The following is a 13,666-nucleotide window of genomic DNA, read 5'->3' on the forward strand; positions in this document are numbered from 1 at the left end:
TTACTATCAGGGGGCCTTGAATGGGAAAAAAAATAATTTTGACTAATCTCTTAAATCATTTGTATCCATTGTGAATTTAGGAAACCTCATTCTGAGGGGTCCATAAATTTCATCAGGCTGCCAGAGGGGTCTGTGACATGGAAGAGGTCAAGGACCTCTGCTCTAAATTATGAAGCACACAAGGCTGTAGCTTTTATTTTTAGTGAAGCCAGGTCACAGAGCACATGTCAGCATTGCTGCATGCTCAGTCATCTCAAGGAGTTGGCAAATCTGTAGTAGCTACATGGTGCTTAATTTGAGTGGTGGTTTGTTAAGTGTTCTCAGTCTTTGTTGTGCTAAAAGTCACAGTCCTAGGGCAGCTAGGTGGTACAGTGAATAGAGTGGCCCTGGAGTCAGGAGGACCTGAGTTCAAATCCGGCCTCAGACACTTAACACTTACTAGCTGCGTGACCATGGGCAAATCGCTTAACCCTAGTTGCCCTAAAAATTCACAGTCCTTTCCCTCAAGGACCTATTTTTGGGGATACAACATGTAAATAGACAAATACAGACAGTATGAAGACAAAGAAAATCTGAATTAACTACAGAAGTCATGAAATGCTTCCTGAAGACTGTGGCATAGAAGCTGAGCCTTGTAGGGAACTAAACCTTCTACACTTAGTAAGAGAGCTCCTCCCAGGTGTGAGGAAGGTGAGAAGGTCATCACAGTAGAGGAGAAAAGGACCAGTATCAAAGAAGGTCCACAGTGTCAGAAGACCTGGGTTGATCTTTGGTAACGTTAGAGACAGCAATTTCAGTCAAAACGTAGGATTAGAAGCCAGATCTCAAGGGATGTGAGTAGGTGGTTAGGAAATGAAGACAAGTGTGGATAGCTTTTTATAGATACTTGGCTATGAAAGGCAGAAGAAGTAAGATGGCAGGTAAGGGCACTTCAGGGTGATGAGAAGCTCTCTTTTTTAGGATAGGGGATACCAAGGCATGCATGCTTCTAGGCATCAGGATGGCGTTGAATAGATGCAGTATGTGATTCAAAAGAGTTTGCCTTTCCTGTTCACATGGAGGAAGCCAAGAGAGGTAAGAATGACCATCGCTTAGAGTAGACTGTGATGGGCAGATGGACTTAGAGTTGGCCTACAGCCACTGTGAACTGAGCTCTTAACAGAATGAAGAAATGGGCCTGCTTACCTTGGAGAAATTGTGTAGTGACGGAAAGCTTTTCCTTGGCACAAAGGCCACCCATATTGTACACTGTGAATCAGCTTGAGGAACTGAAGTTGTATAGCAGCAAAAGAAAAATGGAGGGCTCGGGGGGGTGGAGTCAAGATGGCGGAGTAGAAGCAGGACCTCCCCGCGGCTCCGGCTTCCACCTTCCCCAATCTATGTAAAAAGGGGACTCTAAACAAACTTTGGAGCTGCGGAACCCACAGAATGACACAGAGAAGCTAACCTCCTGCTGCGGACAGCCCAGCAGACCGCAGGAATCAGCCAGCACAGCCCTCTGGGAGTGTGAGCCAGAGGTTTTAGCCCCAGGGCGGCCCTGACCAGCTGGCGGCTGGAGGGACTCCAGATCAGCAGTAGCTGTGGCTGTTTCCAGATTTATCAACACATACATGTGAAGGACAAAGTGAGAGATCAGTGCAGTCTGGACTTAGGGACCAGTAAGTGGGAGTGCGTGGCTTTTGCTCCCGGGGCGAGAAGCCACTGAGACACCGGCATAGCCAGCCAGCCCCATGTGGCAGCTTCAGCTCCTGGCCTGCAGAGTGTAGGGGGACCAAGCACCAGTCTGAGGGGTAATCGCTCTTGCTTCACGGATCTGGATTGCAGACTAAGGTGGAGGTCCTGGGGTGTGTGTCCAGCTTGCCAGAGCATGTGGAGACCTCAGAGAGGGCACCCATCTAATACCTCGGGCAGCTGAGAAAGCCCTAGCGTTTGGGACGAAAGCTCCCCTGTATGGTGGCAGAGTCCTACTGTGGCAAAAAGCCCAGGGGTCAAGTGACTGAGGGGCAACATGACCAGGCAAAGGAAACAAAGCAGACAGAAGATTCCAACATTACACTCCTATTTTGGGGACAAAAAGGAGCAAAGCATGGAACAGAAGGAAGACAGTGAAGTCAGAACTCCTGCACAAAAAGCTTCAAAGGAAAATACGAGCTGGTTACAGGCTATAGTGGACTTTAAGAAGCAGATAAGAGAAGTGGAGGAAAAGTTGGGAAGAGAAATGAGAAGGATGCAAGAAAATTATAAAATGAGAATCGACAGCCTGACTGAGGAAAATAACACCTTAAAAAACAGACTAACTCCAATGGCAAAAGAGTCTCAAAAAGGCAATGAGGAGAGAATGCCTTCAAAAGCTGAATTTGCCAGATGGGAAAAAGACTCTCAAAAGCTCACTGAGGAGAATCATTGCTTCAGAATTAGATTGGAGTAAATGGAAGCTAATGACTTTATTGGAAATCAAGATGCTGTTAAACAGATCCAGACAAATGGAAGAATAGAAGGCAATGTGAAATATCTCATGGGAAAAACCACTGACCTGGAAAATAGATCCAGGAGAGATAATTTAAAAATCATTGGACTACCTGGAAGCCATGACCAAAGTAAGAACCTAGAAATCATCCTCCAGAAAGTTCTCAAAGAAAACTGCCCTGATGTTTTAGAACCAGAGGGCAAAATAGAGGTTGAAAGAATCCACACCGATCACCTCCTGAAAAAGATCCAAAAAAAACCTCGTAGGAATATTATAGTTAGGTTCTGGAATTCCCAGATTAAGGAGAGAATATTACAAGCAGCCAGGAAGAAACAATTTGAATATTGTGGAAACACAATCAGGATAACCCAGGATCTGGCAACTTCTACACTGAGGGATCAAAGGGCTTGGAATATGGTATTCTGGAGGTCAAAGGAGCTGTGATTAAAACCAAGAGTCACCTACCCAGCAAAGCTGAGTATCATGTTTCAGGGGAAAATGTGGTCATTCAGTGGAATAGAGGACTTTCAAGCATTCTTGCTGAAAAAACCAGAGTTGAATAGAAAATTTGACATTCAGGTACAAGAAGCAATAGAAGCATGAGAAGGTAAACGGAAAAGAAATCATAAGGAACTTATCAAAGTTGAACTATTAACATTCCTACATGGAAAACTAATAATTGTAACTTATGGAACCTTTCTCAGTAGTTGAAGGGAATATAAATATATATATATATATACATATGTCTATATATGAGGGTATATGGGCGTATGAATACATATGTAAATGTGTGTATATATGGTTATAGGTATACATAGATAGAGGGCATAGGACTAATTTAACAGGAAGGGATGATACTTAAAAGGTGAAATTAAGAGGTGAGAGAGGAATATAATGAGAGGAGATGGGAAGAGACAGAATGGGGTAAACTATCTCATATAGAAGGGGCAAGGGAAAAGGGTTACAATGGAGGGGAAGAATAGGAAGGCAAAAGGGAATGGATCAACCTTATTCTCATTGAATTTTGCTTGAGGAGGGAATGAAATACACACTAAATAGGGTATCTCACCCTCCAGGAGAGTGGGGGGAAGAGGATGAGGGGGGGATGATGGAATGGAGGGCAGGCTGCGGGGAGGGAAGTTGGGAGCACCCACTTTCGAAAAGGGACGGGATCAAAGTAATAGAACAAGTGGGAGGTAGGATAGGAGGGAGGGAACTATAGTTAGTCTTTTACAATATATCTACTATGTTAATGTTTTGCATTAGCCACACATGTCTAACCTATACTGAACTGCTTGTCTTTCCAGTAAGGGTGGGAGACAAGGGAGGAAGGGAATGAATCTGGAATTCAAAGTTTTAAAATCAAATGTTTAAATATATATATATATATATAAGTTGCCCTTAACTATGGAATCATAGACTTACAACTAGAAGGGCTTTAGAGGTACCATCAAGTCTAATGCCCTTGCCTTACAGATGAGGGAACAGAGACTGAGGGAGGTTAAATAATTTGCCCAGGTAACATAAGCAAAATAACTGAGGCAGGATTCACATTGATCGGATCAGGAGCTGATTTAAAGTGCTGATGGAGGGACACTAATGAGATAATTAAGCAGGTGTTAGCTACTCTGATCAAACTAAGAGAAGAAAGTCGGATTGGATCAAAAATGAAGGAGGAGAATTCAGAAGAATGGGAGATGAAATGAGGGAAACTTGTCAGAAACTGTTTTGAAACCAGATATATGGCAATAAAACTGACAACACAGATGAATTGGATAGATATAAAAAGAGACAAAACACTCAAATTAACAGAAAAAATAGAGAATTTAAATGACCCAGTCTCAGAAAAAGAAATTGAACAAGCCATAAATTAGCTCCTAGAGGGGGAGGAGAGGGAACCCAAGACCATGGGATTTATGAGAAAATTCTTGTCAGACATTTGAAGAAAATTAATTCAACCATGAACTAAACTGGGAAAATTGGTAAAAGAAGGAATTTTTCCAAATTCTGTGATGAAAATGTGTAAGAACTGTCTTAAACTAAGAATCAGCATTATGTGTAAGGGAGATAAAATAGAGATTTTTCTAAGAAGGTTTAGGGTACAGCAAGGATGTCCATTATCACCATTGTTATTTGATATTTTCTAGAAATGCCAGATACAGTAATATAATAAGAAAATTAAACTGAGGGAATCACCATAGGAAAAAGAGGTAACAACTGTGGATTTTTTGCAGAAAATTTGATCGTCTTATCTAGAGTACTCAAACAAGGCAGATAAAAATATCAATTCAAAGAATAATTCCAGCAAAGTTGTAGTAGAGAAAATAAATCCAAATAAATTATTAGCATTTCTTTGTATCCACTCCCCACCCCAAAAGCCCAGTTTATTAAAAATAACAGTAATGCCCAAATTATTTTTCTTCCTTTAGTGCCATACCTTGTCATTGTGAAAGGATTACTTTAAAGTTAGAAAAAAATAAAATTCATCTGGAAATACAAAAGATCAAGAATCTGAAAAGAAAAATGAAAAAAATGGGAAGGAAGGAGACTTAGTAATAGATCTTAAGCTACATGACAAAGCAGTGATTGCCAGAATTTTCATATTGATTAAGGGAACATGGGGAGAATAATGTGAATAGCCTCTAAGCCCCCAGCCTCTTGGGTCAGGACTTGTTCTTCAACAAAACCTCCCAGAAAAAGTAGACTGCCTTCTGGGGGCTCTCACCACAGAAAGCTCCAGAGGCTCCATGACTTGAATAAGAAATGCCATAGAATCTTTTTTCTGGTGTGGCCTTTGACATTTAGGTTGTGTGTCTAACCTGGGCTTTGTTTCTGAGCTTGTATGTGGTGCAGCATGGTAATCTAAACCTGATTTATGCCAAACTGCTTTCTGGTATTTCTAACAATTCCTGTCAAAAAGAGGGGGAGGCCTTTCCCCAGTAACTTACTGGGTTTGTGAAGCACTGAACTGCTGTTTTCATTTGCTGCTTTATTCTGTTCCACTGATCTGCTTTTCTGTTTTATAATTGTACAACTACCACTTCTTAATATGTTATGAGGTCTAGTAAAACTATACATATGGGACTATGCCCCTGTTTGTAATTTCTGATTATTTCCCTTGAGAGTCCATATTTTTGTTCCTCCAAATGAATTATTTTTGTTAGATCTCTTAAAGATCCCCTTGATAATTTCAGTAAATTAATTTATGTAGTGTTATCATTTTTGTTATATTGTTACAGTTCATTCATGTGCAGTGGTCATCTACCCAGCTATTTGCCTTCCTTTTTTTCTGTACTGTTTGGTAGTTGTATTTTAATTTTTTAAAGAGAAACATTAAGATCACTCTGTTGATTGAGATTGAGTTGAATCAAACAAGGAGGGGCTGTGGAGTGTTAGAGAGTACATTTCTGGGCTTCTCTCTGATAATCTCTGCTTCTCAGAGAATTCTGCTCATCTGTAAATGAAGGGGGTTGGATTAGGGGACCCTCAGCTTTCTCCGAAATCTTTGATTCACATTTTGATTGCAGTGGAGGGTCACCATGGGTGGCCACATAACTTCTTTTAACTTCGTTTTTCATAAAGCGACTTAAAGTTTACAGACCTAGTCGCAGTGGCATGATGACTGCTAGTCTAATGCTTCTCGCTTGTTCCCGTTGCGTTTTCTTTTGTCCAGACATTCCCTTTCCTTCAATCCCTTGCTTTTCCCAAATCCTTATGCACTTAGGTGGCACTTTTCAATGTGCTGTGACCTAGGTTTTGCCTTTGATTTTTCCCCTTTTCATTTTGCTTTCAGAATCCCAGCTGTGCTTTCATCCGTGCAGTTCTGCTTTGCGTTTGGCTGCTTTATGCCCTTGAGTTTTTTTTTGGTTTTTTTATTTTCTGTGATTGGTATTTCTTTGTTTAATTCAGGTTAGAATTGCCCCTACTGTTACTACCTGGAGTAACAAAGCTCCTACTGCCCTTCCCAGCCATCCACCTGCAGCCTGTCCCTCTGACGCACAGGTATCAGCTCGATTATTGTTCTTTGAGAGATCCTTGACTCGCTTAGATAGATCCCCAGGCTCTCTGCTGTGGCCCCACTTTGCCTGTTCGCTGCATCTTAATGCTTTTAGGAGTTAGGAATTGGGTTTTTAATACGATTTGTTTCATTTCCTTCCTAACCCTCTTCTCTCCCTGATAAAGTCTCGCTTAAGCTCTGAGTACAGCCTCCCCCAGGTGACTGAATTTGGAAAAATGTTTGTCCCCACTACCAACACTGAACAGTGATTCTTAAAATTCAAGGGAAGCAAACGTTGCTTTGTAGCATTTTAATTGATCCCTTGACTTGGGAGTAATGACTGGACCCTGAGAGATGGAAAGTGTTAGAGGCTTTTCACAAACAACACTGACCTCTGTGACAAACACTGCTGCTGTTCTCACACCTCATGACGCTTCTGGTCGCCCTTCCCTGAAACTGTCCCTTGAGTTCTCGTGTTGAAATCGCTCAGGTGCCTGGCTCCGAATCCCGATGGGGAGAAGCAGGAGGCCGAGTGTGCAGTAACATAGTGGTGCTTTTGCTAATGGAAGGTTTTTATTGACGGGAACCCAAGGCCCCCAATAAGAAACCCAGTGACCAGCTCGTGCTATCTTTGATGCCAAACCCAACCTTTCTTTTGTTTCCCAGGGAGAAAATCCTCCACCGCCAGGCTTCATTATGCCAGGACCTAGTAGTCCTAACATGGCGATTCCACAGGCCACCTCCTCGGGCCACATGTACACACAGGTACCAGCCTATCCGCAGCCGCAGAGTAAGTAGTCATCCCCGAAATGCCCCTTTCCTAGCATGACACGACCACCCCAGTGCCTACTTAGTCTCCCTGCTGCTCCAAAGTTATCTGTCGTCTTGTCTTGTCAAGTCAAGAAAAGCCCGTCCAGGACTCCCTCAGGCTCTGCTGCACCGAGTCCCCATGTCCTTAAAAAAGCACGTCTCAATCAGCGCATCAGGGACGCGCTGCTCATGAGCCAGAGCGCCGAGACCAGTGATCAAGATAGGGTCCTGTTGGAAGAACTTGTTCCTGAGCCCAATCTGAATTCTGTCGACAGCGATCGAGCAGTCCCATAGTTCTGATAAATGAAACGTCTCTCTGGGGGTGCTTTCAAACTCAAAAAGAACCCCCAGGCTGGATGTAAGGATCCAGCGGATAGGCCTAATGTACTTAGTTTTAGGATGTGATGTTGTCTTTGTTATACTGTATTTTAATTTGTGTTGTTAATATTTCCCAATACATTTTACCCTAGTTCAGGCAGCATTTAGGAGTGTTATGGTAGCCGCAGGCCCTGTGTTATGGTAATATGTTCCTTTCCTCCTGGAAAGAGTGCACTTGATCATTCCCAGGGCATAAGTAAACCCTGAATGAGTGACATTTATTTATTAGGAAGTGACTACTAGAAAGGTGCTCACTAGGGCTAGAATAATGGTAAAAACGAGAAATTGGTCACGAGATTGGGGGGCGGGGCGGGTTGGAAGGGAGACTGTAAAGGAGAGAACCAAGACGAAAAGGGAGATGATTTTAAAAATCACCAGAAGGGAGAAAGCCAGCTGAAAATGAGGCATTATGTAAGCCCCTAGTAGGAGATTGTCGGGGTATGTCATTTCTTTAATCCTTAATAATAGCGGGTGTAAACTAGGATTTATCTAGCCCTTTTTCCACAAAGATCTCCACGTAGTCCGTAAGTATTTCAAGCCAGGCCTATCCTCACTTTTGCATGAAAAGACTTTGATCACATGTTCTAACTACATAGTATCATCTGGAGACCAAGAGATATCTCTATAGTCTTTTTTTTGTCAAAACAGAGGGAAAGGTAAGCAGCCTCTTGTAGCCCTCAGGTTTAATAATTAGATTTTTTTACAGCCAGGATGAATTTGGAATCTGCGGGTTTCAGATTTAAAAAGAGGATCCTGAAATATTTTATGATGCTATCACAGTCTTAGGAGAGAGAAGATTTGTGAAGGTTATCATACCAGGTGAAATGGTCATTTTTATTGTAATGTTGGTTTTTGTTATGAACTGGCAAGTAATAAATCTCTCTCTCTTCCTTTTCCGTGTAGCGTATCCACCAGCTCAGCAGTATACATTCGGAACAGGGGGACCGACAGTGTATCAGCCACAGCAGCCCACCCCTCTTCCTGCTTCAAACGCTTACCCTAGTCCTCCTTACATGCCCTCTGCTTCTGCCCATTCTGGGCAGTCTCCCATCTACGCAGCCCAGCACCAGGCCTCTCCAAATACTCCCAGCTCTATGTCCTCTTTCCCTCCTCCCCCCTCCGGAGCGTCCTTCCAGCATGGCGGGCCAGGCGCTCCACCGTCCTCTACTGCTTATGTCCTGCCTCCTGGATCCACAGGTACACTGCCTGCTACCAGTGAGCTGCCTGCGTCCCAAAGAACAGGTCTGCGCTTGGTTTGCTTGCCTTCCCCCTCCCTCCCTTTAGTTTTGTTGGCCAGGGCTGGGGGTGATTTCTAATTCTTTTTAAAACTTTGGTTAAATGTGAGGATTTAGCCGCAGGATTTCAGGATTTATTCTCCCATGTTATTCCCTAGTTGTTAAGGGGCTGACCCTTGAGAGTGTGTGAGCTGTAGCAACACATTCTTTGCTGGGTCAGCCCCATCAGTCGGGAGACCCCACTCAGGTTCAACTCTTACCGAAGCAAGATGTGCCATAGTTTTCAGGGTTTAATGCCCTTACAGACATGAAGCCCATGGACTTATGAAAAGAAGGATAAGGAAAGGACCTGAGAGTTCATAGATTTAGGGAAGTCCTAGAGGAGGAAAATGCCTCTGCCAGTGCTGGTTGGCCCCTTCTCCTCAGCTCACAGACCTGAGGGCTTAGCCCACGCCACATAGGCAGGGTGCACCATCCCACATTGTCTCCGTGAATATTGGACGAACAGGCCAGGAAAGGGATAAATGAGACCATCTGATCTAACTCCCTCCTTTTATAGGTGGACAGACTGAGGCCCCAAGATGCCAAGACTTGTCCCTCCAGGCTAGTGCAAGGAGGGAAACCAGTATCAGGGTGGGTTCTCTGCCTCGAGAGCTGGTAGTCTCTGCCTTGCCTGAAGCCCCTCCAGATATAGGCTGTGCTAGGAAAAAAAAGCAGGGGCCAGGCAGCAGCAACCCGGGGCTCAGAGTCAGTACAGTGTGTATTTGGAACTTGCCGTCCTGCGGCCTGGGGACAGCTGCCGCTCTGGTCCCTGCGAGTGACGGGGGCGATTTTCTGTTTGCTTAGCAACATCTGTCATGCATCGGTTTTCCAGTTTATTTCAAAGATATGTTTTAGCACAGTAATTTGATTAAATGAGCATGGAGCCAAATTACCTCAGTTTCTGTGGTAATAATTTGAAAAGCTTTATGGGAAATTGTTCCTAAAATTCCACTTCTCTAAAGAGTATTCATTAGTTAAGTATCAAAAGTCTACACATGTATTGCATAAATTAGCCTATAGAAATTGACTGTATGTAAAGGTATACTATTAAATACTCGGGCGTTTTGGGGTGGAGAGGAGAAAGGAGTGCACTTAAGAAGTGGCCAGAAATATTTAATTCATGATTTGAATTTTGGCTTCAGTTTTCATTGTGAAGTAAAAACTAAGTCTCTTGAATGAAAGCCTAGCTAGCTCATGGCTGCCAAGTAGATTGATCTTGTCCTAAATTTAGCCCACAGGCATTTTACAGGCTGATAGAACTCCAGAAATTGTTTAGCAGGCCCACAGTCAGAAAAACCAGCCTGCCTGCTTGCCTGTATTCAGGGTAACCTCACACTAGTCTGACCCAAACAAGGTGACCTTTCTGGGCCTTGGCATGCTTGGAGGCCTTGGCTGCTGTGTTACTTCTTGCATGGTAACACTTCCATCTAACCTTTCTTTGTTTTACTAACAGTACTCTGAAGCACTTTGTGTAGGCTGTCTCAGCATGACTTGGAAACCGCCATTTGGGCTCTAGGCTGCTGTGGCAGTTGTGAGGATTACGGTTTTGTACAGAGCTGGAAAATTGTCTTGTCAGCTCCTGGCTTGAGAATATCATTTGCCAATGTCTAACCTAGCATTTTTCAGTCTCTGGCAAGATTGAAGCAGAACATCCCATTTTTAGGGTTTGGAAAAGCCAGTGTTATTTGGACAGGTGGCAAGCAACAAATATTTATTGAACCACTCTTCAAGACAGTGCTGTACCCCAAACTGTGTTGAGGAGTGGTTCCTCCTTTCAGGAAGCAGACATCCTAATAGAAAAGATCAGACACGCCAGTAGTTTAAGGCAGGGTCTAAGTTATTATTCAGTCATATCTGACACTTCATGACTCCATTTGGGGTTTTCTGGGCAGAGATACTGGAGAGGTTTGCCATTTCCTTCTCCAGCTCATTTTATAGATAAGGAAATTAAGGCATACAGGGTTAAGTGACTTATCTAGGGTCACACAGCTGGTAACTGTCTGAGGTTGAATGTGGCCTCAGGTCTTCCTGACTCCAGGGACAGCACTCTCTTCACTGTGCCACCTACCTACCCTGTTTGCCTCAGTTTCCTCATCTGAAAGATGAGCTGGAGAAAGAAATGGCAGATCACTCCAACAGGCCTGTAACACTTCGACCTGCCAAAGCAGCCCACAGGTTGGATGTTGGACAAGCCTTGTCTGTGGGCCCCTTGAAATCCTTCAGCGGGCAGCAAGTGGCGCGTGGGCCGTAAGCAGTCTGATGTGGTGCAGGCCTGCACTCCAGCATCCTTGCCAAGAAAACCCAGATGCGGTCACAGAGCCAGGCGTTACTGAACAACAACAGACTTCCCTGCAGTTGGACAGGGTATAAGTGCTACGAGCTAAATGCCATGGGCCTGCACTTCGGTCCAACGAATACGTGTTAAGTGCCTGTGGTGTGTGAACACCGGGCCTCAGCCCTAGGGGAAGGTGTCCTGCAACAGGCCAGCCTGGAGCTGACCCTGTCAGCAGACAGGAATGGAGCGAGGACAGTCTGCTGCTACAGAATGCATGAAACGAGGTGAAAAGTCACCATGCCCTTTTGGGCCCCCCGAAGGTTAGCGAGCTTCCCGTCATTTCAGACCCCTTCTTGGGCTCAGCCCAGATGACACTACGTCCTTAGCCATCCTTATTGGCACTGGCTGCACCTTCTCTCACGTCCCCCAATGTGGCGGTCCAGGGAGTGGGCAAGTAGTTGAGCTATCCTTTGGTCCCCGCTGCTGTTTCCAGTGACATCACTTGGCGGTGTCTCCTTTGTTGAGGCCTGTGCTGCTCAGATTTATTACTCAATCAAGAGATGTTATCTGTTGTCCCTAGGAGGGAGGGAGAGGGGGGGAGAGAGAGAGCGCGTGTGTGTGTACGTGCGCGTGTGTGTGTGTTTGTGTGCACGTGTGTGCACATGCGTGTCTGTGCACGTGAATGTGTGTGCATGTATGTGCATGTGTCTGTATGTGTGTGTGCACACGCACAAGTGTGCACAGATGAGTGAGATTGATTTTTATTTAAGACTCCATAAAAAGGGATTCTGTATTGTGTCATAGATTTAATTAGAAGCAGCACAGGAGAGTAGGGAGAGAGCATGATCCTTGCGGTCAGGAAAGGCTGGGTTCAGGTGCTGCTTGTGACCACAGAATGCCTCTGTGACTGGATGAGAGCCCAATGCTGTGGGGGTTGGTGATCTGAATCTGCCCTTGAGCTACCCTTGCTGGTGAGACCCCAGGTGCGGATCCCTTCCCAGCCTGCCCTCCTTCCTGTGCAGTGCTACAAGGTTGGGTCTTTGGTTCTTTGGCCCAACGCCAGGTTGGGTGTAGGCTTGAGAAGTTGTGTTTGGGTGGACATGTGCTGGCTCCCATTGGCTTGAGAACATAGTAGCCCCAAAGGTTCAGATCTGAGTTGGGGCAAACCCAGAATCTTTATATGTCTTGGTTTGGGTGGTCATCACCCATACACTGACTGGCTTCAGGCCTCCATCCTATTACTAGGCATTCTGATTTAATTCTTTAAGGGAGTGTCTGGGGTACCTACACCAGACTAACCTCATAAACAAAGCAGTTCCTCAGGCCCTGCACTAATCAGGATCCCCAGGTACGCTCTGGAGCTCTGCGGGGGCCAAGAAAGGCCCTCGAGTGGGTGTGTACGCAGAGTCCACTGCGCGCCATGCCTGCATGTGTGGCCACTGAAGCCCCAGGGCTTCCTCGTAAGGGCCATTGGCAGGGCCCTGGGCTGCCTGACATCTCGATGTTTTCATCTGTGGCAAATATCACACTGAAAACTTAGGACCATGTAACTGCCCCCAAAGAGCCTTTTAGGGTTGCTTTAACTACTGCAAAGGTTTCCTTTTAAAAATGATAATGCAGATACTGTAGGTACAGCATGCTCGTTGAAGGAGTGCCATCTCTTAGCAGATGGCACTGGCCTTCCTCTGTCTGCTGGGGGATAAGTCATCATTTTGAAACAGCGTTATGCTGAGAAGAATGAGGTTCGAAATGAAACGAGATTCATTCTTTCCTAGGAGAATTGAGCTGAGTAGAAGAAAATTTCATTTGTAGGCTGACTAGGACAGACGTGTCTTAAATTTATTCACTTCATCCAGAAACAAATGATTTTCTCAGTTAGTTATAAGACATTTCATACTGCATAGTGAAAGATCAACCTTAAGTGTATAAGTGAGCTCAATTCTGGGAGGAGGTGGGGGCAGAGGCAGGTAATATATATAATGATTTGGGGGCGGTTTCAAGGTTTATATTATTTGAGTGACTTACATTTTATTTGCAGAATATCAATGTACTCAAGACCAGGCCTCTGTGTTGGAAGGTGAATTGGATGTAGGATACATCACCAAATGAAATTAATGAACAGACATTCCCACGATGCATGCTGATTTCCAAATTGATCAAATCCTAAATCAGAGCAATCTTTTTGCATTGGATTTTCTGAATGAATCAAATTCTAAAACTGATTGAATTTATATAACCACGGACTTTCTGACCACCTCCTCCTTCCAGATTCTTTTCATCATATGTAAATTATATTCAGCAGAGGTTCTAAAATGATCTTCAGGGTGATGTTTCCGGAAGGGGATTTCCTTCTAAAGAGGGAGTGGGTGTGGTGGGAAGAGCTCTGGATGTGGAGCGGGAGGGCTTGGCCTGACACCTGCCTCTCACAGTCTTGGGGCCTTGGGCCTCTCCCTTAACTTGGT

General features: G+C 44.5%; 2 protein-coding genes across 10 annotated transcripts in view; one reads left to right on the forward strand and one right to left on the reverse strand.

Annotated features, from left to right (window-relative positions):
• COPS4 (COP9 signalosome subunit 4) overlaps positions 1 to 13,666 on the reverse strand; it is a 314,835-nt gene that overhangs the window by 199,694 nt on the left and 101,475 nt on the right. The window lies entirely within an intron of this gene.
• SEC31A (SEC31 homolog A, COPII coat complex component) overlaps positions 1 to 13,666 on the forward strand; it is a 63,651-nt gene that overhangs the window by 39,459 nt on the left and 10,526 nt on the right. The window contains exons 19-22 of one of the 9 annotated variants that reach the window (XM_069092381.1): positions 6,377 to 6,469; positions 7,131 to 7,254; positions 8,556 to 8,894; positions 13,243 to 13,281. In XM_069092381.1, coding sequence (XP_068948482.1) covers positions 6,377 to 6,469; positions 7,131 to 7,254; positions 8,556 to 8,894; positions 13,243 to 13,281 — 595 coding nt within the window. The remainder of the gene's footprint in view (positions 1 to 6,376; positions 6,470 to 7,130; positions 7,255 to 8,555; positions 8,895 to 13,242; positions 13,282 to 13,666) is intronic. The other 8 variants (XM_069092399.1, XM_069092389.1, XM_069092400.1 and 5 more) reach the window with 8 other exon arrangements.

This window comes from Petaurus breviceps, unplaced genomic scaffold, assembly GCF_028583685.1.
Source record: "Petaurus breviceps papuanus isolate PSGF00001 unplaced genomic scaffold, PetGlider_PUasm1.0 126, whole genome shotgun sequence".
Taxonomy (NCBI): Eukaryota; Metazoa; Chordata; class Mammalia; order Diprotodontia; family Petauridae; genus Petaurus; species Petaurus breviceps.